The sequence below is a fragment of the Zootoca vivipara genome, chromosome 10 (genome assembly GCF_965207765.1).
Source record: "Zootoca vivipara chromosome 10, rZooViv2.hap1.1, whole genome shotgun sequence".
Classification (NCBI taxonomy): domain Eukaryota; kingdom Metazoa; phylum Chordata; class Lepidosauria; order Squamata; family Lacertidae; genus Zootoca; species Zootoca vivipara.
The window spans coordinates 59,868,643-59,895,305 of record NC_142593.1 but is presented as its reverse complement, the minus strand read 5'-3'; the positions used below and the strand labels follow the sequence as shown (position 1 = coordinate 59,895,305).

The following is a 26,663-nucleotide window of genomic DNA, read 5'->3' as shown; positions in this document are numbered from 1 at the left end:
GTGGAGACGCTCCTTCAGGTATACTGGACCGAGGCCATTTAGGGCTTTAAAGGTCAGCACCAACACTTTGAACTGCAGCCTGTAATAATTTTGTTACTTATACCCCGCCCATCTGGCTGGGTTTCCCCAGCCACTCGGGGCAGCTCCCAGAAGAATAGTAAAAACACCATAAAACATCAAACATTAAAAACTTCCCCAAACAGAGCTGCCTTCAGATGTCTTCTAAAAGTCAGATAGTTGTTTATTTCCTTGACATCTGAAGGGATATCACTAAGTCATGTTCCATATCCATTTGGTTCTCTGGTAGCAGGGCTGGGAAAGATCTTTGCCCCAGTAATTTCAGCCTCACCTGGTAACTTTCTAGGGTCTCAGGCAGGAGGATTTCCTCCTGCGAATTGGAGAAGCTGTGAATTGAACTTGACACCTTATGCAGAGCTGTGGCTTCCCTCTTGGCACTTGTCGCTTTAAAAATGGACCAGGCCGTTGCCATTCAGCCATGTTGGGTATGGGAGATGATGTTGGACTGTCAGTTCCTTGACTCGTTGACTCTTTGTCTGCAGCAGATCAACCAGGACTTGAACATCCAGCTGCTAAAGGATGGCTATCGGTTAGATGAGATCCCAGATGACGAGGACCTCGACCTAATCCCTCCGAAGTCGGTCAACCCCACTTGCATGTGCTGTCAAGCCACCTCCTCCACTGCCTGCCACATCCAGTAACGAGGGAAGCCTGGCAAGGGTTGATCAGTGCTTTCCACTATAACTGTAAAACTTAACAGCCATTGCTTCCTCCTATGGTAGGACGTGCACCTCTTTGTGTTCATGGAGCCAGGAGAAACCAAAAAATAATATATATATATATTATTCATTTTATGATCCTCTTCTCATTTTTATTCTAAAACTACAGTAAGTGAACCAGATACGGCTCCTTGGTCTGGAAAGCCCCTTGGATCCCTTTGGACTTGGGCTCAGCTTGTAAAATTCATATACAGGAGTTTGGAGGGGGTGGAGATCAGATGTGGTTGCTGCAGTTAGCCCTCCCCAAGTTCACTCTAGCTGGCAAGAGTTGAAATCAGAGTTTGAAACACAAAAGTCTCTGACCAGAAATGAAGGAACGAGCTGAAATCAATCCTGGGGAGCCTGCGTCTTCTGTGATGGACTGGCCCTGAATAAGGAGGTGGGATCAGGAGTGAAGTACAGGAAGAGAAGATCTAGTCAGCTAGGAAGAATCAACATAAAAAAACTGATTATAGACAAGATGCAAATGGCAAAAAGTTGCATTTGCAACATGCTTCCAAATAAGAAGCATTAAGCAAAGGATAATGCATTATTACACAGCCTAATAAGAGAACATTTACTGAAAAATTCAGTCTACCCTTATTTGTCCTTTGTGTTTGCAATCCTGAATACCAGCCTGTCATTGTAAAAAAGCAAAGCAAAACACCATGTAGTTTATCAGGTTTAAAGTGTTGCCTGAAGTTCCCATGAATGGGAGTTGAGAAGCATTTGTATGACTTCTGAGACAAAGTCCGTGTACCCATACCCTTTTAATGGCAACGAAAGAGATGCTTTGCGCTTGGCTGGGTGCCCCTGCCTGCATTAGCGGAATGAGATTTCTCTGGCTCCAGGGACCACGCAGGCTCTGTTGGTCAAGCTTCTGCCCTATCGCGGCCTGGCGTTGTGTAGAGCTAATTCCAAAGGCTGTGTGCTCTGCTCATTGCAAGAGATCTTAAGGTGTTGGCTCACCCAAACACATGAGTGGCTCTTCAGCTCCCAAGAGCCAGGTGTTTTGGTTGCCACAAAGTGAAACTTCTAAGCCAGGGAGGGAAAGGGGCCGTCCTTGCTTCTGCTGCCTATCATACAGTGCCTGAGTTGCTGTCTTGACACCAGCGTCACGTTGCCATCGTTAACAGACTGGTGCCCGGAGAAGTGTCCCATCAGTTATCAGCATGGCTAGCCAGTTTGGTGCTTTGGGAAACTTCTCTAGCATTTGTATGACCACAGACCATCAGTGGTGATGGAGGCATGCAGGAAGCAAATTGGCAGATTTGATTAACCCCTGTATTACTCTGCTTGCTAACTCAGGTTGTGTCAAGCTTTGTAACAAAACAGGTGAGCTGTTTGCCTTTAAAAAACAAAACAAAATAATTTGATACTCTACCTCTTTAGAGGGCTCCATTGGCCAAGCTTCGGACGCCATAAGCACATGGCAGATTGGTTTGCCCCGTTCCTCTGAATGCCAAGTTTCTTGCCCCATGTAGACTTTCCACTGGAGCTGTGCTTGTGAATTGCCACAAATCTGTTAGAGAACAAAGAAGTGGATTGCAGTCTCCTCCCATCCAATGCAGTATTGCCACCTGGGGAGACTACATATCCCAGTATTCCATGCAGGTCGTCCTTGTGTCAATATGCAGAGTGATCTCTGCTCTTTCCAGAAGCGTATTGGTTGAAAGGCCACTGTCACTCCCATTTGTTGTTCCAGAACAAGAGAAATAAGCATCAGGAGGGGTTGCAAATGAAAACAAAGATTGCCCCATTGAGATTTGGGGGTAGGGAAGTGCCACCAGGAGTTTGGGTACTGAACTAGGTGTTTGAAATTAAGGGAGATTGCAAAGACCTAAACGCAGCAACAGATGAGCTGCAAGTGGTGCATAGCAGCCCAGCAGAGACTGAAAACACTGAACTTGGAGTGAAACTACCTTATCATAAATAATACCTAGGCCTAGGATGATTGATTTGGAAAACACATTTTAATTCCTTTTAAGTGCTTCTCCCCAGAGATTAACTAATCCATATTTAATTTGCACACAGTATTTTAACTTGTTAATGCGCAATCCCTAGTTTTTATTTTCTTACTTTTTTTCTATTTTCCACCAGCCTTTTCGATTGTGACAGGAAGGGCTGCGCTTTGAATTTAACCTTTTTCGTGCGTGCATAGAAGAGATGAGATTTGTCCTACACATTATTTTACTTACCTATGAGCTGTTCCCCCTGGTGTGTGCATTCCACAGCAGTTCTCTTTTCCTTCTTCGCCAAAATCCTCAATAGTGGCACAGTTTTAGTGAGGTCAGTGCAGAGACATAAAATGGAAAACAAAACAAAAAAACCCTTTTGGCTTCTCCTGGCTCCTAGGCTTTGTGTCTGTATGTTTTCTAAGGAGGGGGATGGATCCAAGAGTGGGGGAGAATAAGTGGTGCGGTGTTACCATCAGGAAAGCTGAATGTATTGACTGAAGCCCATGTGGCTGCCACAGAAAGCTTACCAACAATCCTGCTACAATGCTACATTGCAGTTTCTTCTGGCCATTACACACATTGCACAGAGACCAAGCTGGGCATTGCAACACTGCTGGCAACAGGGAGTTCAGCCCACCACAGCACCTCGATGGGCATATCAGCCTCGGCCAAGCTGGTACCATCCAGATGTTGTGGGACTGTAGGCCTCCATCAGTTCTAAATGGCACATCTTTGTATAGTCCAACTGCTGGAGGGCACCTGATTGGCGAAACTGATGTATCTGCAGCACGTGCTTCCTGTGTTTGCATTCAGGCTTTTCATCTCCGGGTTATGCTTGATAATGGATGTGGCAAGGGGCCTTCTAAGAAACTTGAAGCAGCTTTATAAAAATTAAGGCGTTTACATTATGGCTGCCTCTCTGTCCCCTGCAGAGCCCAACATGTAGGCCTTGGCTCTGAGCAGTCATCTTTCCATCTTTGGCATTTTAGCTTCAGATTTTAAAGAAGGGAAGAGCCACAGCCATAGGTTGTGGGGGTGTACTTAACTGCTTCATAGCTCTGTAATTCAGGTGGGGGTGGAAGGAAGAGAACATACTCGGGAAGATTCATTTGCCTTTTGGAAATCCTGAAGTAGGAAGAGCTTGCCACCCCAGACAGTTCTGTTTGGAAAGAATTTGTTCCAGTTGGATCCCACTCCCCATAAACAGGATGGTATTCTGGAAGGAGTATTTGGTGTCTATAGATACAGTATATTGATCTCAAAGCCTTTCTGGGCTGCCTTGATTTACATTAGAGCATCAAATAGCATAAAGGAAGGGCCTGTTTTCATCCGTGGTCATGCAAATATCTGCTAGCTTAAATGCTGCAAATGTACATTCAACCTGCAAGCCCCCATTAGTCATTCAGTCTTAATTAATGGTAAGCTTATGTCCTCATTTTGAATGCACTTGGATCATTGGCTTCTTATTTCTGGTGCTGCTGTGGGGAAATAGTGAAAAGGGGGCATCCCCTTCCCACAAGTTGCTCTGGGCAATATTCTACCTGTCAGTCATCTCCCTTCCTCTCTCCCTCCCCCCAACCCAAAACATTCTGCAGACTCGAAGCAGCAGCTGATTTTAAGCAGGCTTCCATCACAGGGTGTATTTCTACCTACACACCCACGATATAAAGTCTCAGCCTCCACAGCTGGTGGAAGCGCTGACTCTTCCTGCTGCATAATGTCTAAGGGCCATATTTTTCATGCAGTGGAGCTGTGGGCTCCAGGGTGCTTCCTGGAGCGAAAAGCTTATTATGGTTAAAAAAAAACCCAACAGTGCTTGCAGCCGGATTGAAGTGAGTAGTATGTTTTGGCTCCACCTTGAAGAAACCAAGGAGTCTGCTAATCAAAACAGCAGGAGTGGTTAGCTGCTTTCATCAAGACACCACAGAAGTTGTTCCCAGTCAGTGGGTACAAGAAGCAGAAATTGCTGATATAAACAGTCCATCCCTCCCAGGACACCAAGAATTGTATACAGCAAAGGCATTGCTAGAAATAAACAACTTCAGCTCAAACAATGGAACTTCTCATCTGCCCCATGCCCCCCCAATTGCTCTGGGGGTTCACCCAATCCTCCAGAGCATTTTTTATGGCCAGTGGGGGGGGGGGAACATGATTGCAGTGGTACATGCAAGGAGGAAAGGGAGTGGAATTCCTGTTACATGAGCAGAAGCAATTGCAGTCATGCAGCGACTTCATTGGATACAATGCCAGCAATCCAGCTTCCTGCAGCGACATTGGAGTTGATTGTGCTGCAACCTGCCATTATGTATGCAGAGACAAAAGAGAGAAGGCAGTATGTGCCCCTGCAGGTAGCTTGGCCAGAATGTCTTCTGTGGGTGGCCAAATGGCGTCTCTGCATTCCTGCGGCCCATGCTGCTCTTGACCTCCCGGCAGTGCAGCCTCCTGAACAGCTAGAAGGAAAGACAAAGAGGGACAGTGAACCCCCAGGGCACAGGAAGTAGGAGAGCAGAATAACCAGCAGGATCCTTGGGGTAGCCAGCACATGAGGAACACAAAAAATCCTCCTTTCTTGTGCGCACAACATACTAAGTTGCAATATTCGGTTCTCTTGTATTTCAAGCTCCTTCTTGAGTCTGTTACTATTATTATTTTCTAAACCTTGCGGAAATGTGGCTACTCTTAATAGAGAATGAAATATGCCTTGTTGCATGTTACAAATTTTTGGACATGGCACTAAACCTTTCAGGTCTCCTGTTCTTTGCTTATCCCCTTCCTTCCTTCCTTCCTTCCTTCCTTCCTTCCTTCCTTCCTTCCTTCCTTCCTTCCTTCCTTCCTTCCTTCCTTCCTTCCCATCTGCCTGTGACTTTCTCTGATTTATGTGCTCAGAACTTGGTAATACCTGGATCCTTCTTGCTCTCAACCTCTTTTCATACATACAACAGGACTGGAAGAGTTGCTCTGTTACACCCAAAGCGTGGCCTGGCAGTCACTTTATACAGTCGTACCTTGGAAGTCTAACGGAATCCGTTCTGGAAGTCCGTTCGACTTCCAAAACATTCGGAAACCAAAGCGTGGCTTCTCGTTGGCTGCAGGAGCTCCTGCAGCCAATTGGAAGCCATGGAAGCCCCGTCGGACATTCTGGTTCCAAAGAACGTTTGCAAACCGGAACACTCATTTCCGGGTTTGCAGCGTTCAGGAACCAAAACATCTGAGTACCAAGGCATTCAGGATCCAAGGTACGACTATATTGAGGATTCCTGTGGGTTTGCCTCATGTACGTGAAGTTACATGTGCAGTCATTTGGGAGCTTGTAATTGTTTTTGTCTTGCACAAAATATGTCTGAAAAGTGAAGCCACTTTGTAGGCTTTGCTCTACTGCCTTCCAGCACCTTAGGGTCTCATGCAGAAGGATTCTGTCTGTGTAGCAGGCAACTTCTTGCAGATTTGCCTCCATCGGGATTCAAGTAAGTCAGCAAATCATGGCCCTGACTTGCATTCTGGGACCTCTAGTTTTTCACCATGCCACTTCTCAGAGTTGATGGCTGCTTCAGAGTCTGTGAATTGCAGTTCATAATTTCCTCCTTGCATTCTTCATCAGCGCTGCCATTATTTTATCCGTCATATCAAGTAGACTTCCGCTATTTTCCGAATCCCACACTTGTTTGTGCCTGTAGGAAAGACCCACGGGTTCTTCCAGCAGTTATCTTTAAGGGAAAACGGAGCTTAGTTTTTCAGCTTCCTTATAGACGATTTGGCTGTGACACAGCTGTTTCCATAGCAACAAATTATGATCTAAGAAGTCGCCTGGCATCAAGGGAGACCAAGATTATGATACAGCTCATTAAAATTCATTCTGGAGACAGACACAGAAGCCCGGGCAGGATGACGCTCTGGGAGAAATCTCACATGCTGAAGGGATGCTCAGTCTCACATGTCTGTGCTTTCCATGTTACACATCCAGACATCTGATGCCTTCTTAAAGATGCCATCTTTTAGGGCCTGTGCAAACTCTAATAAGCCAATCTCTCTGGTCATTTTGGTCCTTGGCTCCTTGTGAAAAAAGCACTGAGGTTACTTTATCTATTTGTCGCACACCTGAAACTTTTAAAAGAAATCCTAACCACTTTCTGCATCAGTTCCACCCCTTTTCATCACAACCTTAGCACGCATGAGCTTGTGGGGACTGCTCTGATCTGTGCTCAGAACAAGAGTGAACATCTCAAGGAAAACTTAACGCAAAGCAGTGACATAAGTAGGCGTCGGACGGTGAGGGAGGCTTCTGATCCCGCAGAAAGAGGGAGGGCTACAACAGTACCCAAAATGCAGAACTGGCATTGAGAGCCACCAAATCTGCTTGGTGCTTTTAACTTGAGAGCTAAGCGAGCCGGTTAACTACCAGGAAAGATCCTACCTCTTGTACTTTGCTATTACACCGAGGATTCTATATAGATGTACATTTGGAGATCAGTAAGGATGTAATCTGGTCATGCCAAACTAAGGATCGCTTGATGGTTGTGGAGTGAGGGCACCCCTCAGCTGCATTGCTGGAGAATTCAATGTAAGTTTTAGAAGTACTTGATCTTGTCTGTGCCCTCTTCAAACCTCACCGCTGGGGGAGCATTAAAGCAGAGCATTGCCCTTTCCTCTTGGCTTGACATGGTTATACAGTGGTACCTTGGTAGTCAAACGACTTGGCTCCCAAACAAAACAGCTCCTGGACGCCTCAAACCCGGAAGTGAGCATTCAGGTTTGTGAACGTTTTTCGGAAGCCGGACATCTGACGCAGCTTCCACGGCTTCCATTTGAGTGCAGGAAGCTCCTGCAGCCAATCAGAAGCCATGCCTTGGTTTCCAAGCGGTTTTGGGAGTCGAACCGGCTCCCGGAACGGATTGAGTTTGAGAACCGAGTTACCACTGTACTTCGGTACAAGCAGTCTGGATGCAATCTTCCCTTGGCTTAAGGGATTCTGTCTCATCCTAGTTGATTGTTGGATCCTTGCCCTTATACACTACTGACTGCTTCTGTCTCCCTTTGGGTTGCAGTCTCCGCTCTGTGTTGTTCTGTGTTCCTTACTCTGGCAGCGCCCCATGAGCAGGAGGCAGGACACTACCACCCTATTCTGCTTGCCAAGTGCACCAGAGCACTTTTCTGAAGTGTCACATTTGAAGAAGGAACCAAACGCTTTTTCTCAACTGCTTCTGTAGCCGGGAGCAAGTGCCGATAGATGACTGCTGAACACTCTGCGGCTATTAGCCAGGCAGGGAGACAGGTTGTCTGAGCACTGTCTCCCGGTGGGATTCTTGTTCAGTGGTGGCAGCTGTTCTCTGTCTGAAAACTCTTGGATCTGCCATGGGCACAGCCAGGAGTCTCTTCTCTACCCGGTTGAGCCCACCAGTTCCAACTGGCATTTGAAACAGCTCTGGCAAAGTGGGAGGTACTGTGACATGTCACGCAATCCTTGAGTGAAGCTCTGTGTTGTACATAGGGAAGATCAGGGTCCCTCTGTTTAATGTGCTGCAGTGAGGGGGTTGGGTAAAAACACAAAATCGTAGGACGCCATGCCACAGTATCCCCCTCTGTTTCTAAACAAAAGTTTAGAGAGAACGAAAGGAGTTGCAGGCAAATAGGGGGTAGTTGAATGGCAGCAAGAGCCATACGAGTGTAATTTAGTTGTCACAGGTAAACCTTGGTATCCGTGTCCAGTGGTTAGTTCTAGACTCACAAGCCTTGTTAAATTGCACAAATCCATCATTCACACCTTGATTTTTCACAGTTAATGTTTTCTTTCCCACTCCCCCAACAGTCCAACTCTGTTCTGTTAAAATGGCCCTCCCGGTTGGCTCTTTCCCAACCCCCATTTCTGGCATGCAGGGCCTGCCCTGAACAGCCCCCTCCCCTGAAACAGCTGCCCCACACATTCCAAGAGAGGCACGCCACAGCGCTGTGATGTGTTGGGAGAGTTCTGGAGCGCAGTTCCTTCCTTGGGTGCCCATAGAAACACGGCTACCACACCAGCTGCTTGGGTGTCTTGTGCGTTTGGTGGCTGCAAGTGGCTCTGTGGGACATAAAAAGTGGCTACAGGTTGTTTTCCACCCCTACCCCCAGCCAATCCTTCACTCATGGCTGTTTCTTTTCACCTGTGTTGTAGCATTTATCTTTAACGGGGAAACTGGGAATTCTTTCAGAAGTCTTAGTTGATCTGTCTGCGGCTTTGGGGCAACCTGCTCCTCACTACCAAGAGTGGATGGGTAAGATCTGCCCTGACCATTTTTGCACACAAGACAATTCATTTGGGAGAAGTGGAGGGGGTCGTGCCCATGGAAGAAGCTCGCAGGAAGCAGCTGTTTCCCTTTTTATTTATTTTGTGGAGGGCGAGGCGACCTTCGTTTTTTCGTTTTTACCTTTTTGCACTATCTGCTGAACCGCACCTGCCCTCCACTCTGCTCCCCCACTCCGTGGCATAGTTAACAGGGCTGCTGCATCAGGACGTGATGCTGTTCTGGTACAGCGGACATGATCCAGTGCATGACTTCTATGTTTTCCTCCCTGTGATATGTGCCATGACTTGATTGTGTGTAAACGTATTTGCAGAGGAAGTGGTGTCTTCGAGAGAAAGCCTTAGAGGAAATGCGTCTTACATGTGTCTGTGCTCCCAAACTGGAAAATGTCTCTTTAAATGCCAATCCTTTCAGGAGTGTCATCTCCTCAGAACTGTGTTCTGCAGGGCCAGAAAAGCTGGGTGACTGGGCATCAATTGCTGAGACTCTTCCTACAGGACGAGCCCTTGACATACATTGCTGATCACGAGCCAAGCTTTGAATTGTGGGTGCCAGAATTGTGGGTGCCAGACAACCAAATGTGAGGTGGGTACTCAGCCTGAATCAGCCTTTCCCAATCTCAGCTGGCTGGAGCTGACGGGGAATTGTATTACAAAATATCAGGAGGGCACTAGCTTGGGGATAGCTGGTCTAAACTATTGATTGATTGGAAATCCATGTTGGGTGTTAAAGCTTGGCTCTATTCTACAATGCTTTGGGAGACACCTGTTGCCTCGCTGCCTTTTTAACCTTGCCACAGAAACAGGTTTAGGGTGGTGGAGGTGGGACTCTCTCATATTGGTTTATGCCAGGCATCCCCAAACAACTCCCATGATTCCTAGCTAACAGGACTAGTGGTCGGGGAAGATGGGAATTGTAGTCCAAAACATCTGGAGGGCCAAAGTTTGGGGATGCCTGGTTTATGCCCACTCATAGTAAGCCAGCCTCTGTCTTCTAGCAAATGTTTGTCTTGACTTTTGCTTTCTGATTCAAATGATGTAGCACAGTCCTCATTTTCCCATCATGTAGAATACTGCCTTAAACAGATCTGTTCAGTTGTGTATTATTATTATTATTATTATTATTATTATTGTTATTATTATTTACCAACAGGTTTATGCATTAATTTATTTTTGAAATGTGGTTTTTGGAAGACATGAAACATGTATAATATTTTTTTAACATTTCCATTGCAGTATTTATCATTGTTACTGGTTGTGTGTAGTGTAACAGAATTAATATTAAAAAAAAGCATAGATATGAAACCTGCCTCAGCAGCTTCATTAGAAGAGAAGAGGATGACTTTCTCCCAGTAATTCCAAAAATCTGTCAGCAAATAATATAAAAAAACCTTTTGTTTGCTTTTGAGCCTAAAACATGATGCCCAATTGTCCTTCCACATCCCTTGTTGTCATTAGTGCGCAGCTTCTCCAGTACCTAACAGGTGTGTCGCCTGCTCCTTTCAGCTCGCTCACCACTTTCTCACCTGCCCCATTTCAATCAAGTTCATTTGCTGCAGGACATACAACCTCCATATTGCTAGGCCATAGGTAATATTTATTTCAATGTAGACGGGCCTTGCACATCTGTTAACAGAAGCTGTCCTGATCTTGAACATTCCATGACTAGCACCCTTCAGTAGTTAACCCCAGGAAACTTGTGAGCTTGAGGGACTTGCATGCAACAGCCTAATTTTTAGCCTATGGCAGATGTGCATTACAGACACACTTTTAACTCACCTCGCAACACAGGTGTATAGTCTCTAAAGAAAGCTACATGGCAGAAGGTTCTCCAGGGATGCAGTGTGGCAGAGCATTTGCAGGAACCTGGCCCTTCCACAACCAAACACACACACACCCCTCCATCCTATTGTACGCACCGCACAGAGAGACCAAAAATGGAAGTTTCCTACTTCCTGGCAAGCCTTGCAGTTGCTAGCTGCCCCTATCCCATTTGCAAAGCAGCTTCCCTGAGCGGATCTGTGAAGTCTAGATAAGCTGTTGCCACACATTGTACAGACCCAGTTCTTGAATCATGTCCAAAACTGGCTTCTCTGTGCTTCCGATCCAGTCAATTGTGTCTTGTTTTTTCGCACACATATTTCTGTAAAAAAATGTATCCGTGCCTCATAGGAGAGATGGGAGTTTGAATAGGGACTCTCCTCTTCTTCTTCGTCCCTCCCCACCCCAGTTAGCAGTTTGATTTAAGCCATTGATCCTCGCTCTTAAGGGCTGCTTCAGAAGACTCTCTTGCAGTGCTGTTATGTGAATATTCCAGCAGTGAGGGTCCCTTGTGCGCCGATTCCACAGCAGGGAGCTAAAAACTTGATGTGGACTTCCAAGTGATGCTTAGTGTCATTGTGCAGATGATTTCAAATGGTGCATTAAAGAACTTCAGGGACTCCTCAGTCAGAAGAGGAGCAATAGCTGACAAATTTCCCTACAAGAAAAAATTGTTTGCTATTACTGATCATCCAAGGGAGTGTGTTGTGCTCTAGGGTGTGCTTGCAGAATACACCCGTGTGTGTGTGTGTGTGTGTGTGTGTCTGTACCCTGTGACAGCTTAAGTATACACCATAGGATATGCTTCTACGCTTTGCAATGTACCAGGTGCTCTCAAGAGGTTCCTTTGCAGACGACTTGATGTGGGAAGTTTTAAAAATATATATGCAAAAGCCCATTAGTCCCCACAAGGGGGAGCATTTTGCAAACTAACAGGCTCTGTGCTCTGAAGAGGAAGGGCTGTTTTGCAGATCCTTCCTCAAGCAGAGCGGCTTCCTCCCATCCATTACCTGCCACAGTCTTCTGCTTGACCTCACTTTTCTAGGTCTGCATGACCCAAGTGCTTTTGCACAGGAGAGATTTTGCTGCAGGTTTTGCTAGCATCTCGTTTGCCTATCACGACAGCGACTTCAGAGCTTAAAAACAGTAATAAACAGGAGAGCATGCAATGTGCAGCTAGGAAGTAGATCGCTTGCTAGGAAGGGAGGGAGGATTTCCAAGGCAGGGCTCCTCCAGTGGGAGAGGGGAGCTCCCTCCTCCCCCTGCTTCCAGGGGGCAGCAAGACGCAGATTCCAAGCGAACCAGCCAACACCCCTTGCCACAGAACCAGCCACTTCTCCTACTCAAAGCCTTTGGCCCTTAGCCCCATCCCTGTCTGGGCCTTCTCCCCCCACTTCTGCAGCACTGATCCTGCCAACTGTGACATCACGCGTGATGCAAGAGGCTGGCTGCTGGGAGGGGCTATGACCCTCAAGAAAAGCCACTCACCAATTTTGCCCCACCGGCATGAAGAGCCCCTCTCCCCTTTTGACCACTCACGGCAGCAACAGCGGGGGGAAGATCTGTGAACTCGATGAAGTTGATGCTCAAGACGTCCCTTCTGATGAAGTGTACCCCACCAGTTGTCCCAGTGACCGTTGTGCCGACTCCCAAGTTCTCCAAAATCTGCCAGTCCCTGAGTCAAGATGTTCCTCTTCGCCAACAAAACCAAGACCCCCATCAGCACCTACACGGACTCCTACAGGGCTCCGAATACCATGAAGAAGACCTACGATGAAGCTCCGTTGGCCCTGTGGAGTGAAAACAAGTTCCTGACGCCGGTACAATGCTGGGGGGGGGGTTGGTCTAAAGGAAAGGGGGGGAGGCATGACAGAGGTGTGTAAAATTATGCATGGCCCAAAGGAAACCGTCCCGTCCCATCCCCCGGTAACACTAGCAGCTCTCCAAGGAACAAGGGACACGGGTGGCGCTGTGGTCTAAACCACTGAGCCTCTTGGGCTTGCCGATCGGAAGGTCGTTGGTTCGAATCCCCACGACAGGTGAGCTCCCATTGCTCTGTCCCAGCTCCTGCCAACCTAGCAGTTCGAAAGCACGCCAGTGCAAGTAAATAAGTAGGCACCACTTTGGCAAGAAGGTAAATGACATTTCCATGTGCTCTGGTTTCCGTCACGGTGTTCCGTTGCGCCAGAAGCGGTTTAGTCCTGCTGGCCACATGACCCAGAAAGCTGTCTGTGGACAAAGGCCAACTCCCTCGGCCTGAAAGCGAGATGAGCGCCACACCCCTTTGACTGGACTTAACCGTCCAGGAGGGTCCTTTACCTTACCTTTACCTCTCCAAGGAAGCTGAATGTTGGAAGATCCAGAATAGACAAAAAGGGATCGTCACACACTGCATGATTAAAAGTAGAGGTGGCCACCAACTTGGTTGGCTTTGAAAGAGGATTGGACAAGTCCATGGCAGAGAAGGCTCTATGGTTGGCTATTAGCCTCTGTCAGAGGCAGGATGCTGGAAACTACAAGAGGAGAGAGTGCTCTTGTGCTCCTGCTCTGCTTGCGGGTTTCCCATTTGAGCCTCTGCTTGGCTGCTGGAAGAAAGGGCACTGGACCCGAAGGGGCACTGGCCTGATCCAGCGGGGCTCTTGGGTAAAACTCCCATGTGGCAATAGTGCCTCTGCACAAAGGGGACCTAACAAGGCTTCCTGGGAGCAACACAGAGTTGGTGGGTCTCCCACAAGGGCCAGCCAGGTGCCCCAGGGAAACTTTGTACTGCAGGTTCTTTACCTTTGTCCCTATTGAAATTCATTTTGTGAGTTTGAGGCTGCAGCCTTGCAGGAAAAAAAAGAGCTTTGAAGAGAGTTCTGATGAGAAGGAAGGGAAATTATGCATTAATAGGCTTTGAGAGGAGCAAGCTTTGGGGCAAGGTGGGCTCCACACCCAGCCTGAGCTTATAAATAAGGCACTTATCGTTAATTTTATTTGTATCCTGCTTTTCCACAAAAAGAATAGTGCTCAACATGGCTTATAACAGGAAGGCATCAACTACTGGAAAAAGAATTTCATAACAACATAATAGCAAATATCACAACATTAAAAATCCTCAACATTTCGGTACTATAAATGTATCAAGCATGCATTATCAACATTATTCCTGCATTGCAGGGGGTTGCAGTAGTTGACCCTCGGGGTACCTTCCAACACTACAATTCTGTGGCTCCATGCCTCCTGGCAATAGCAAAATAGCAAGGGAGCTTAGCCGTGATGATGCTCAGAGCCCCTCTCCTGAAGCAGCCTCTTGTAACGTTTCCAAAGGGGTGGCTGGAAAAACTCATCCCATGATGTCGCTCCCATTGCGCACGCCAGCTTAGAGAGACCTGGCAGCTGGGGGCTTTTGCCGTTTGGCCTGGGGATCCCACTACGGCAAGTCTGGGAATGGGAGAGGGAGCTGGCTCTTCAGGGAAAGATGAAGATGGTTGTGTGAAAACGGCAAAACCTTCCTGGGCTTTGGTCTGTCATAGGGAAGGTGGCGCCCTCTGCTGCGTAGATGGTGCACAGGCAGTAAAAATTGAGTAGATCTCCGAGGCTAAGCTCATTCAGAAAAGTGGTTTCTGTCCAAGGCTCTATTCCTAAGCAAGTTTCCCAGCCTGCATGCTGCCAAACCACCACCACCACCCCCAAACTGGTGGCACACGCTGCAGTGCTCCCCCCCCCCTCATGTTTGCTAGGTTTCCATCGAGCAACATCTGCCTTTCCACTAGTACTTATTTATTTTATTTAGTTATTACATTTATTAAGGGACACGGGTGGCACTGTGGGTTAAACCACAGAGCCTAGGGCTTGCTGATCAGAAGGTTGGCTGTTCGAATCCCCGCGACGGGATGAGCTCCCATTGCTCGGTCCCTGCTCCTGCCAACCTAGCAGTTCAAAAGCACATCAAAAGTGCAAGTAGATAAATAGGTACCACTCCGGCGGGAAGGTAAACGGCGTTTCCATGTGCTGCTCTGGTTCGCCAGAAGCGGCTTTGTCATGCTGGCCACATGACCCGGAAGCTGTACGCCGGCTCCCTCGGCCAATAACGCGAGATGAGCGCCGCAACCCCAGAGTCGTCTGCGACTGGACCTAATGGTCAGGGGTCCCTTTACCTTTACCTTATTACATTTATATTGCAGCTTTCTATATCACGCCAGAGCCCTACTCCCAAAGCCAGCACCCAGGAAGGCATGAGCCACCCCGCCCCGCCCAGTTCCTCCTGTCTGCCACTAGCCTTAGTGGGGTGGTCCAGGTCAAGCAATCCTCTCCAGCAACCATGCACTTTGCTTCAGTCTTGTTTACTAGGTCCTCCCAAATCCATTGCGCATGTATTTTTCACTCGCAGATGCCTTGGGCAGCATTGCATGCAGTTATTTCACAACAACCCTGTAAGGCAGGCCGTAGAATCACAGAATGGAAGAGTTGGAAGGGACTCGAAGGGTCATCTAGTCCAATCCCCTGCAATGCAGGAATCGCAGGAGTGGCTTGTACTGGGCAGCAAATAAGCTAGATATTTTACATATATTTTTGTATATCCTCCCCTTTCTCCAATCCCGAGCACAGGGCAGCATAGCATCAATCACAGGTGGGGAACCTCAGGACATCTTAGGCCAGATAGCGGCCCCCAGTTTGATATGCAGGGCAGTTTCCTTCCAGCTATGCTCTCCTCCTTGCAGGTAAAGCCTCCTGCTTCTTCCTTTGCAAGTGCAGCTTGAATTTTGCACTGTTTAAATCTGCTACACAATGCCAGCTGCGCTGCCAGAGTCAGGCCCACTCAGGAGTTCCCGAGTTCAGCTGACAGCAGCTGAAAGGAGCACAGCATGTATTATGTCATAAACAGATACCAAAGCACAATTAATTTAAAAACCATTAATGGCAACGACAACCCACATAACCACAACCCCAGTGTGGTGCAGTAGTTAAAAGTTTCAGACTAGGACCTGAAGAAAAAGTGAGATATAAATGCAATTAACAAACTAGCCGCAAAGAGTGACCCAAATGGCTCAAAAATTGCAACCATGCTGTGCTTAAAATAGCAACCATGGGGGCATTTTTCAGAGTTTGTGTGAGTTGACATTTGTTTATACACTGCCTTTCATTTGTTAAGGGCTATTAAAAAACAACAGCAAAACAACTCAAAACTCTACTCAACCACAAGATGTTGCACAGAAATGTCATAAAACAAAGGCAGCCACGAAATTATGCAGCAGAAATAACATTTGCCTGTCCACATTTTATTTTACTGAATGCATTGTGATGCCAAGCAAGCCCAGGAAGATGGGGTGGACAAACGGGCATACATTAACGTTGTTAAAGTTTGTATGTATTTCAAAACTGGGAGGGGGAAACTATGAATAACAACTGCTCCATGTAGCAGTAACTGGAAAGGGTGACTCCCGTGCCTTGCAGACTTGGCTTTGAATCCAGCTCCCTGCTGCGGTTTTTAAAGAAAACAAAACAAGCAGAACTCCTTATCTTCATCAGCAGATGTCCACAAATAAATAAGGCGGATGCGCTGAATTATCTTAGCTGCGGAACTTGTTTCTTGTGACTGTGTGCTATATAGTCTTGTTGACTCCATGCTGGGCAGAGTAAGGAAATAACTTCCACAGCGGTTTAAATTTTTAAGGAACGCTTTGACCTTAAAAGCACGCTTGTGTCCTCCTCTCTGACCCCCCCCAAAAAAAATTTGGGAAGCAGCGGTCTAGTAGGTCTTGCACACAACAGGTTTCCTGCCTATAAATATAACAGTCCAGACCAGTCCCAAAGCTGTGACCGAGAGCACAGGCAGGGGGCTAATAAGGTCATTTTAGCAAGGCTGTCTCATAGGAGGAGCTGTGCCTGACTGCTCTGCGGGCTGATCCATAAAATATATAATTATTTATTTACTGTTTGTTTCATAAAATTTACACACCACCCCTTGGTTGTAAAAAAAAAAAAAACCCACCCCAAAAAACCCCTCTAAGCATAAGCAGTTTACAGAAAGAATGAAACAATAAAATTATAAATAAGAAAACTTAACAACAATGATGGAAAACTTTCAAAAAGCTAAAACAACAGTAGGCTAAAAACATATTAAAAATCGCATCAGCTTCCTAAACTTCTGGGGGAGGCTCGTCTAAGCAAGGTCGTTTTTAGCAGGCACCGAAAAAGAAAAAGTTCAGTGAAAGTCACTACGTGAAATCAATAGGCAGGGAGTTCCAAAGAGTACATGGTGCCCAAGAAAAGATCAAGTTCTTCCAAATGCCAAATGGGAATTATTTCACCAATCGAAGTGATAGCAGGTATACGCAGGGTAAGGCGAGCTCATATCTGTATCTTTTTTAGATATCTTTTTTAGAAGAAGGTGTGCCTCCAGTTTTAACTGGGGAGACTGGGACACTTTGCCTCAAGTATCAGAAGTTTGGGAGACATTGTGATAGGGCAGGTGTCATACGCTCCTTCCAACTTCAGGTCCTGAAGTGCTGAGGGTGTTTGCCAGATCACCAGCGCCTTCCCTTTGCAGAGCTGAAGGAGTAAGTTGGCAAAGGGACGGCGCTCTTTCCTCCTTCCTCTCTCAGCTCTGTGTGCTTCTCAAGGCTCCGATTAATTCTGCTGGGTCTGGCTTTCGCCCAGATGGCTTGGGAAAGAGAAGCGTCGGTGGGGGCTCGCTCTTGCGAGGGTATCTTGGGGAGGGGAACGTAAGGCAAACCCTGCTGGATCAGGCCCATGGCCCAACTTGTGCAGAAAACTCATAAGCAGGATCCAAGCGGGAGGGCAACTCTCCCCTCCTGTGCTTTCCAGCAAATGGCATTCAGAAGCATTGCTGCCTCCAACTGGGGATACAGAGCAGAGCCACCCTGGCTACTAGCCATGAGTAGCCCTCTCTCTACCCCCATGAATTTGTCTAATCCTCTTTTAAGGCCATCTAGTTTGGTGGCCATTACTGTCTCCAGTGGGAGGGAGTTCCATAGCTTAACTCTGCGCTGGGTGAAGAAGGACTCTTCTTTTATCTGTCCTAAATCTTCCAACATTGAGCTTCACGAAATATCCCTGGGTTCTAGCATTATGAAGGAGGGAGGAAAACTTCTCTGTCCACTTTCTCAATGCCATGCATGAGTTTATGTGCCACCTCGCCCTTGCCTCTTTCTCCACTGAGAGGTAATTCAAAAAGTCTAGCTTAAATATATCTCTTTGAAACTACGCTATTGCATCCAACTTAAATACTAGGCAAAGCAGCTTTTTAAAAGCTGCTTCCCAACCCAGTTGGCCCTTGTAAGACCTTTGCAGCTAAGAAACGGTGTGTGGGTTTTGTTTTTTCCTCCTCCCTCCCCATCCATGGTTCTTTCTGTGTCGTGCCTTTTAGATTGTAAACCTAAGGTGTTTTTTTTATTAGTATTATTGATCTGAAAGACACTGTAGGACCTTTTTCATATGACATGCAGGGTTTATGTATAAATAAACAACGTGCAATTAAGTAAGCTGGCAGAAGTCTAAAACGGATTGGAAAGGCTGGAACCAGCTTTCTGTGAAAATGAGATGCAAAAGTGTATTGTATTAACTGAGCATTTCATACGAAACCGCAGGAGGGGTTGGACTGGATGCCTCTTGGGGCCCCAACAATTCTATGGTTCTAGACATAGCTGCCAAGTCTCCCGTTTTTCGCGGGAAACCCCCGTATTTTAAACCGTTTCCCGCTGGCAGCCCGGATTGGAAAAAATCCCGTAAATCCCCCGGATTTCAGTACCTATCAGGGAGGCTCCTTCTGCGCATGTCTGGACATGCGCAGAACCGATTTCAGGTGCTCTGCCCATGTCTGGGCACCGGAACTCGGGCAAAGCGGCACTGGAAGTCACTTCTGAGCATGTCTGGACATGTGTAGAAGCGACTTCCGGTGCTGCTCTGCCCATGTCTGGGCACCAGAAATCGGGCAGTGCCGGCACCAGAAGTTGCTTCTATGCATGTCTGGAAGCGACTTCCGGTGCCGGCGCTGCTGATCCCAAATTTTCTAAATGGAAGTTGGAAGGTATGGTTCTAGGATGCAAAACTCAATGGACACTTGGCCTTATTATTATTATTATTATTATTATTATTATTATTATTATTATTATTATTTATTTGTACCCTGCCCATCTGGCTGAGTCTCCCCAGCCACTCTGGGCGGCTCCCAATCAGGTGTTAAAACAATACAGCATTAAATATTAAAAACTTCCCTAAACAGGGCTGCCTTCAGGTGTCTTTTAAAAATAGGATAGCTGCTTATTTCCTTGACATCTGATGGGTGGGCATTCCACAGGGCGGGTGCCACTACCGAGAAGGCCCTCTGCCTGGTTCCCTGTAACCTCACTTCTCGCAATGAGGGAACCGCCAGAAGGCCCTCGGCGCTGGATCTCAGTGTGCGGGCTGAACAATGGGGGTGGAGACACTCTTTCAGGTATAATCTAAACAGGGGGGCAGTGGTGGTTCTTGTTATGCATTTACACTCCAGGGGAAAGTCTCTCCTGTTCTCGAGCCCTTTGACACAGTCCCCATGCTTGACACCCCCACCATTTTTTAGCTCACCTGTATTATGCCCCCCTCCCTGACTGTGACATCACAGCTGATGCAAACAGGGTCAGGGTCAGGGAGGCTGTGAGTTTAGAGAGCCATTAGCAGGTTGTAGTTTGTTACTAGAGTGCAGAGCGTCCCCTTTCTATTTTCTTACCTTAACTCACACCGAGCTGTGGTGTGAGCTGTTTAGTGGACCCTTTAGTTTAGCGTGGCGTAGGGGGAGGGAAAAGCCCTTTTGCTAGAAAACCCTGAGCGTAGCAGAGAGTTTAGTTTAGGCCCCAGGCGGAAATCTTCAAGGAAGGTCAACCTGTGGCGAGATGTTCATCTTTGCGCATAAGACACACACCCCCATCAGCACCTACAGGGACTCCTACCGCGTGCCATGCCGCACCGACAACTCCTACAAGGAGCCCAATCTCACGATGGGCGACAGGAGCCATTGCGTATCCAAGGTAAATATTGACATGTGTCTGGAGTCAAGGGGGTGGTGACATAGCTGCCAAGTTATCCCTTTTTTACAGGGATTTTCCCTTATGCTGAATAGGCTTCCTCGCGAGAAAAGCGAAAACTTGGCAGCTATGGGTGGTGAGGACACAAAGGAACTTTTTAAAGAAGAGTTGCTTTTCTAAAGAACAACTTGGGACCAGTTTACTGAGGAGATCCATATGTGTTCAACCACTATACCTGAAGGAGCGTCTCCACCCCCATCGTTCTGCCCGGACACTGAGGTCCAGTACCGAGGGCCTTCTGGCAGTTCCCTCATTGCGAGAAACCAAGTTGCAGGGAACCAGGCAGAGGGCCTTCTCGGTGGTGGCGCCCGCCCTGTGGTACGCCCTCCCATCAGATGTCAAAGAAAAAAAATCAGCTACCAGACTTTTAGAAGACATCTGAAGGCAGCCCTGTTTAGGGAGGCTTTTAATGTTTAATAGATTGTTTTATTTCATTTTTCTGTTGTAAGCAGCCCAGAGTGGCTGGGGAAACCCAGCCAGATGGGCGGGGTATAAATAAATTATTATTATTATTATTATTACTACTACTACTACTACCACTACTACTACTTTGATCAGCTGACCTGCCACTGCTAGAGTTGCCAAATAATAATTTATTTATACTCCACCCAATCTGGTTGGATTTCCCCAGCCACTCTGGGCAGCTTCCAACAAAATATTAAAATACAATAATCCTTCATATATTAAAAACTTCCCTAAACAGGACTGCCTTCAGATGCCTCCTAAAAGTCTGGTAGTTGTTTATCTCTTTGACATCTGATGGGAGGGTGTTCCACAGGGCGGGCGCCACCACCGAGAAGGCCCTCTGCCTGGTTCCCTGTAACCTCACTTCTCACAGTGAGGGAACCGCCAGAAGGCCCTCGGCGCTGGACCTCAGTGTCGGGCTGAACGGTGGGGGATGGAGACGCTCCTTCACGTACAGTATACTGGACCGAGGCTGTTTAGGGCTTTCAAGGTCAGCACCAACACTTTGAATTGTACTCGGAAACGTACTGGGAGCCAAGACCGGTGTTATATGGTCTCGGCGACCGCTCCCACTCACCAGTCTACCTGCTGCATTCTGGATCAGTTGTAGTTTCCGGGTCACCTTCAAAGGTAGCCCCACATAGAACGCATTGCTGTAGTCCAAGCGGGAGATAACCAGAGCATGCACCACTCTGGTGAGACAGTCTGCGGGCCGGTAGGGTCTCAGCCTGCGTACCAGGTGGAGCTGGTAAACAGTTGCCCTGGATACAGAATTGACCTGTGCTTCCATGAACAGCTGTGAGTCCAAAATGCCTCCCAGACTTCAGGGGCACAGTTACCCCATTCAGGACCAAGGAGTCCTCCACACCTGCCTGCCCCTGTCCCCCCAAAACAATACTTCTGTTTTGTCAGGATTCAGCCTGAATCTGTTAGCTGCCATCCATCCTCCTACCGCCTCCAGATACTCACACAGGACCTTCACCAACTTCACTGGTTCTGATTTGAAAGAGAGGTAGAGCTGGGTATCATCCGCATACTGATGAACGCCCAGCCCAAACCCCCTGATGATCTCTCCCAGCGGCTGTATGTAGATGTTAAAAAGCATGGGGGAGAGGACAGAACCCTGAGGCACCCCACAAGTGAGAGCCCAGGGGTCTGAACACTCATCTCCCACCACCACTTTCTGAACACGGCCCAGGAGGAAGGAGCAGAACCACTGTATGACAGTACCCCACTTGAACGTTCAGTGTGGCATCTCTTTACACATTGGAACTCCCTGCCTATTGATATCGGACGGGCACCTTCAATGCATTCTTTTCTACACCTGACGAAGACATGTTTATGTAGACAAGCTTGCTGAGACGTTTAGAAAATTTGTATGAGTTTTAATATGTTTTAGTCTTATTTTATTGTGGGTTTTACTTTCTGTATGTTTTAAATTATGGTTGTAATTTTTTTGGTGAATTTATTGTCTTATCTTTCTGCGTAAACTGCTTTGAGGGTGGGTGGGTGTGGGAATAAAGACACAAATAAACCTTTGGAAGTGGAGCGTAGATGGTAATTTAAGAGCAGTAGCATATAAGGCTAGGAGGGTTAAGTCTGTAAGATCTGGATTTTGAGAACAGCAGGGAAAGAATAAGATCCAAGGAAGTTGTTGAGCCTTATTTATTTAATTCATTTATTTATTTGTTTTTTAAAAAACCCTCAAAACAGTTTATGAAAAGAAAAAAACAATAACAAGAAAAATACAATAGTTTAAAATATACAAAGCGTTAAAATACTAAAACAGGTTAAAATTCACATCAGTTAAGTGGCTTTATCTTGCCCAATGTAGCCAAAGCAACTTCCAGCCCAACAGAACAATAATGTTTTTCACAGGGGCCAAAAACAGTATAGTGGAAGTGCCACTTGATATCAAGAGGCAGGGAGTTCCAAAGTGCAGGTGCTGCCACACTAAACCATCCCGTTCTTGCAAATGAAGAACGGGTGTTATTTGGTATCTGTCGAATCGAGGTGGGAGACTGAACCTTTCGAAAGAAACTGTGCTGATTTTAACCACTGACACAAATAACACCTCTGAAATGGAAGGCAGAAAAGGGGAGCGTTCTCCTCCAGATGTTATCAGGCTCCTATTAGCCCCTAGCCAAGTTGGCTGATGGGCCAGGATGGTAGCGAGGCCAGCAACAACTCCAGCCCTGCAGGAAGACAGTTGCCCAGGGCCACCAGATCACCAACACCCCCAATGAGGGCATCCGAGGGTTCATGAGTCTTTTTTCTGCCTTGTAGGGCTTGAGCGTGCCCAGAATTGACCACCCGATAGACCAAAACCGCCTGGAGAATTTGGTGAAGAAGGCAGTACAGGAATACACCTATAAGAACTCCATAGAACCAACAGCTTACCGGCCGTACAAATACTGGGTAACCAGGGAGGAAGGTACATTTCACTTACTTGTGCACAAGGGGTTGCTTCCATAGATATATTTGTTAAATTTTCTGTATTACAATTTAGAATATACATTTAAACAACCTTAAAATATCAACGACTTCCTTTCTTCTCTTTCCATGGTTCATTTTGCATAGCGTAAATCCCTGCATATTTTATATTAACTAAACCATTCAGTATTCCATTATTACTTCCATCAAAACTTATTTACACTGTTGAATTTATCTTAATGCTGCCGACGTTTTCAAGTGTATACACAATTCCTTCCCCCATATATTCAAGAAACATTTTCCAATCTTCTTTAAACAAATGTTCTTATTGTTCTCTTATTCTGTAAGTTAGATCCACAAACTGCGAATATTCCATCAGTTTAAGTTGCCATTCTTCTTTGGTTGGGACCTTGCTCATTTTCCATTTTGGAGCTAACAAAACACGGGCCGCCATAGTGGCATACATAAATAACCGTTTGACACCTGGGAAACCTTTAGGGGTCCCTTCCAGCTCCACAATTCTATGATTCTATGACTTATTAAAAAAATATTTATTGATGCTTTTGAATTATGGTGCTGGAGGAGACTCTTGAGAGTCCCATGGACTGCAAGAAGATCAAACCTATCCATTCTGAAGGAAATCAGCCCTGAGTGCTCACTGGAAGGGCAGATCGTGAAGCTGAGGCTCCAATGCTTTGGCCAGCTCATGAGAAGAGAAGACTCCCTGGAAAAGACCTTGATGTTGGGAAAGATTGAGGGCACTAGGAGAAGGGGACGACAGAGGATGAGATGGTTGGACAGTGTTCTCAAAGCTACTAACACGAGTTTGACCAAGCTGCAGGAGGCAGTGCAAGACAGGAGTGTTGGTCCATGGGGACCATGGACAGGACCATGCTATGGTCCATGGGGTCACGAAGAGTCAGAAACAACTAAACAACAACACCAATTTCATTTTATAAAATGTCAAAGCAATTTACAATTACATATGCATAAAACCATACAGCTGAAAACCATATTTGAAAAGGTTAAAAGCAGACATTGATTGGGCATACAAGTTACCAGAAAAGAGATTCTGACTTGTAACTTGAATCCATTGGTAATCCAGCCTCGAGGTTAGGAAGGCATGGACTACAGCGCTCTCAGGCTATCCCTGTCCAGGAATGGCCGCCGTTGGTGAACCAGCCTGTGATCCCCAGTGACTCTTATTCCCAGGCATTTCCTGCCCCTGAGAATAGAGATGGAACATAATTTTCTAGAAGAGGCATTTACAAAGGAAAAAAGTATCTGCTGAGAGAGGAGTTTTTATGCACTTAATTTTACATGTCCTGAATCATTCGCCTACATTGGATGTCCCTGTTGAGTTCCAGCATCATGAGAGAGAGAGAAGTTTTTCTCCATCTGCTCTCTCCATGCAATACAGGGTTTTTACACGGTCATATCACCTCTTTTCTCTAAACAGAGAAGTCCCAAAAGCTGTGATATTTCCTCATAGGGGAGTTGCCTAAACTGCTCGATCATTTTGGTGGCCCTTTTCTGAACCTTTTCCAATTCTACAGCATCCGTCGTTGGCGAGGCGACCAGAACGGCTCACAGTACAGCCAACGCAGTGGCGCCATAGATTTGTATAGCAAGCGCTTTGGTCCTCGGTGGCGGGTTCCTTCCCTTTTTTTTGCCCCCTCTGGGCTTTCCATCCCCAACCCTGATGGCAAAACTCTCCCGTCTCCTTTTTCAATTGCAGAGAGGTTCAACCCGGTCTTCCTTGCAGACGACAGGTACTCAACGTGGAGAACGGGGCCCTACAACAGCGCGGCATGGAATCGATACACCACGTACCTTCCACGGATCCCTCGGGTAATTCTTGTGACTCCGCGGAGATCCGGGGTGGGATGCAGGTCCGAAAGGAGGCTCTTACTGTGGACAGGAACTGCCCCTGCTGCACACCTGGTAGCAGAATGGCAGAGGGCAGGGCTTCAGGGAAGCCATTCTTAAACAAGGTGACTCTTAAGCAAGGCCAGCTCTACTATCAGACAGAGCCGGGGAGCAGCCTTGGGCGGCAGGTGCTGGTGGTGAGGAATTATAGAGTTGGAAGGGACCCCAGGGGTGTTGACATCCAGAGGGCATCGCGCGGCCTGCTGGCCTGCCTCCAGCTGGCCCAGGCCCTCCAGCCGACACGCTGGCTAGAATCTGGAGCAACGCTGATAATGGTTCTGCTTCTCTGAAGCAGGAACACATTCTTTAGCAGAGGATCTGACGCAACAGAAGAGGCGCTGAGATTGCCTGTGCAAGAATATTTACAGCAGTTTATTTTCTATAAGTCAGACAAAGGAAAAACATGTCTTCTCTTTGTGAGAGAGAACAGCCGAAGCAAAGGCTGTACAGCAGTTTCCCAGCACTCTGTGCTGGCATGTAGCAGACATGTGACATGTCTGCAAACCCTTAAGGTGGCATGGGAATCACAACATCCTCCCCCTTTACATGTAACCTGAAGCCCCAGTATTTTGGCACAACTGTAGCTTCTGTACATAAAACTGAAGTTGTTCTCTATTAACAACTTTGGACAACAGATCCGCAGGAATCCCGTTACCTGGCATGTAGGACACCTGAATAAGTCCTTTCTGGATACACTCCCTTGCACAATGTACTTGGTTCTTTGCTTGCAACTCTCTGACGCCAGCAAAGCCAAACAGGACCTGTTATCTTGATATACCTGTATAGGATATGTCACATCAACCCTGACATGCCGAAACAGCTGCAACGACCTCTCTCCTGCAACGCAGGAATCTCCACTAAAGCGTCGCTGACAGATGACCACCCAAACTCTGCTTAAAAACCTCCAAGGAAGGAGAGCACAAGCACCTTCTAAAGGAGTCTGTTCCACTGTCAAACAGCGTCCCCCAGCTTAAATTTGGGCGGCTGCTTCTTCCAGCCTAAGTGTAGAACCTTACATTGGTTCCTCGTGAAATTCTTTTTGCTAGTTTGGGCCCAGTTCTGCCGCCTCCACGGAGCATTGGGGGGGAGACGGGGTCCCGAACTTGAGCATGGCGCTGCGTCATGCCAAATGCACATGTCCCTGCATAAATCCCAGAGAAATGGGCTCACACTGTGCAATCTTTCCTTGCAGGAGGCTGGGTTAGAGTCGATCCTTCGTGGGATGCCCATGCAATACCCTCCGAAACCTGAGCGTCTCAACAATTACGGTAACTCCTCTGCGATCTTGCGCGTCCTTGCCTGGTTTAGGAACCTGCTCTATACTGAATCAATGCTGTCAGTCTCCACTGATGGACAGAAGCTCTCCAGGGTTTCATCCTTCCCTCAGTTTGCTCCATGTTGTCCTCCAGGTCTCTTAGTTACCCATCACTGTCCTTAAAGCCCATCTGATCCAGCATTCTCTCTCCAGGCATCAGATGATTTGGGGGGGGGGGGTCATAAAGACCAGCAGCTCATCTTTTGAGGGTATACTGCCTCTGAACCTGGAGGTTCTGTTTAACTGTCTTGGCCTAATAGCCGTCGGCAAGTTTCATCATCTGTCAGCTTGGATAACAATCCCTTTTATTTATTTTATTTAAAATATTTTTATTAAATTTTCCACATTAAGAAAAACAAAACGTACATAACATATCTCCACCCTCTTCCAACCCCCCCCTCCACAGGCCTCCTCCTGCCACGAGTGAGTCCCATGAAAGTAGGCAGTCGAAGGTGCTCCATTTTATAATTGGGATTGTCCTCCTCCCCCCCCTGCCCCAACCCCTCCCCCCGCCACCAGGGAGCTCCATAAAAACAAGGGAGAAAACAGGGGAGTGTCCACCCAACCATTTATCCAAAAAAGAAAAAAGAGAAACCCCAAAACAACCCCCCCTAAAAAGGTAAA

General features: G+C 47.1%; 2 protein-coding genes across 4 annotated transcripts in view; both read left to right on the top strand.

The window, feature by feature from the left end:
* The window catches only part of FAM219A (family with sequence similarity 219 member A), a 65,757-nt gene extending 55,441 nt beyond the window's left edge, over positions 1–10,316 (top strand). Inside the window, exon 6 of one of the 2 annotated variants that reach the window (XM_035100521.3) lies at positions 564–10,316. In XM_035100521.3, the coding sequence (XP_034956412.1) occupies positions 564–719 (156 nt within the window). In that variant the 3' untranslated portion in view covers positions 720–10,316. Of the gene's footprint in view, positions 1–560 lie in introns of both variants that reach the window. The other variant, XM_035100520.3, reaches the window with a different exon arrangement.
* Positions 10,317–10,438: 122 nt separating this feature from the next.
* The window catches only part of SPMIP6 (sperm microtubule inner protein 6), a 30,999-nt gene continuing 14,774 nt past the window's right edge, over positions 10,439–26,663 (top strand). For both annotated transcript variants that reach the window (XM_088652617.1, XM_035100516.3), the window contains exons 1-4: positions 10,439–12,652; positions 22,649–22,796; positions 24,534–24,646; positions 25,917–25,992. In XM_088652617.1, coding sequence (XP_088508743.1) covers positions 12,518–12,652; positions 22,649–22,796; positions 24,534–24,646; positions 25,917–25,992 — 472 coding nt within the window. In that variant the 5' untranslated portion in view covers positions 10,439–12,517. The remainder of the gene's footprint in view (positions 12,653–22,648; positions 22,797–24,533; positions 24,647–25,916; positions 25,993–26,663) is intronic.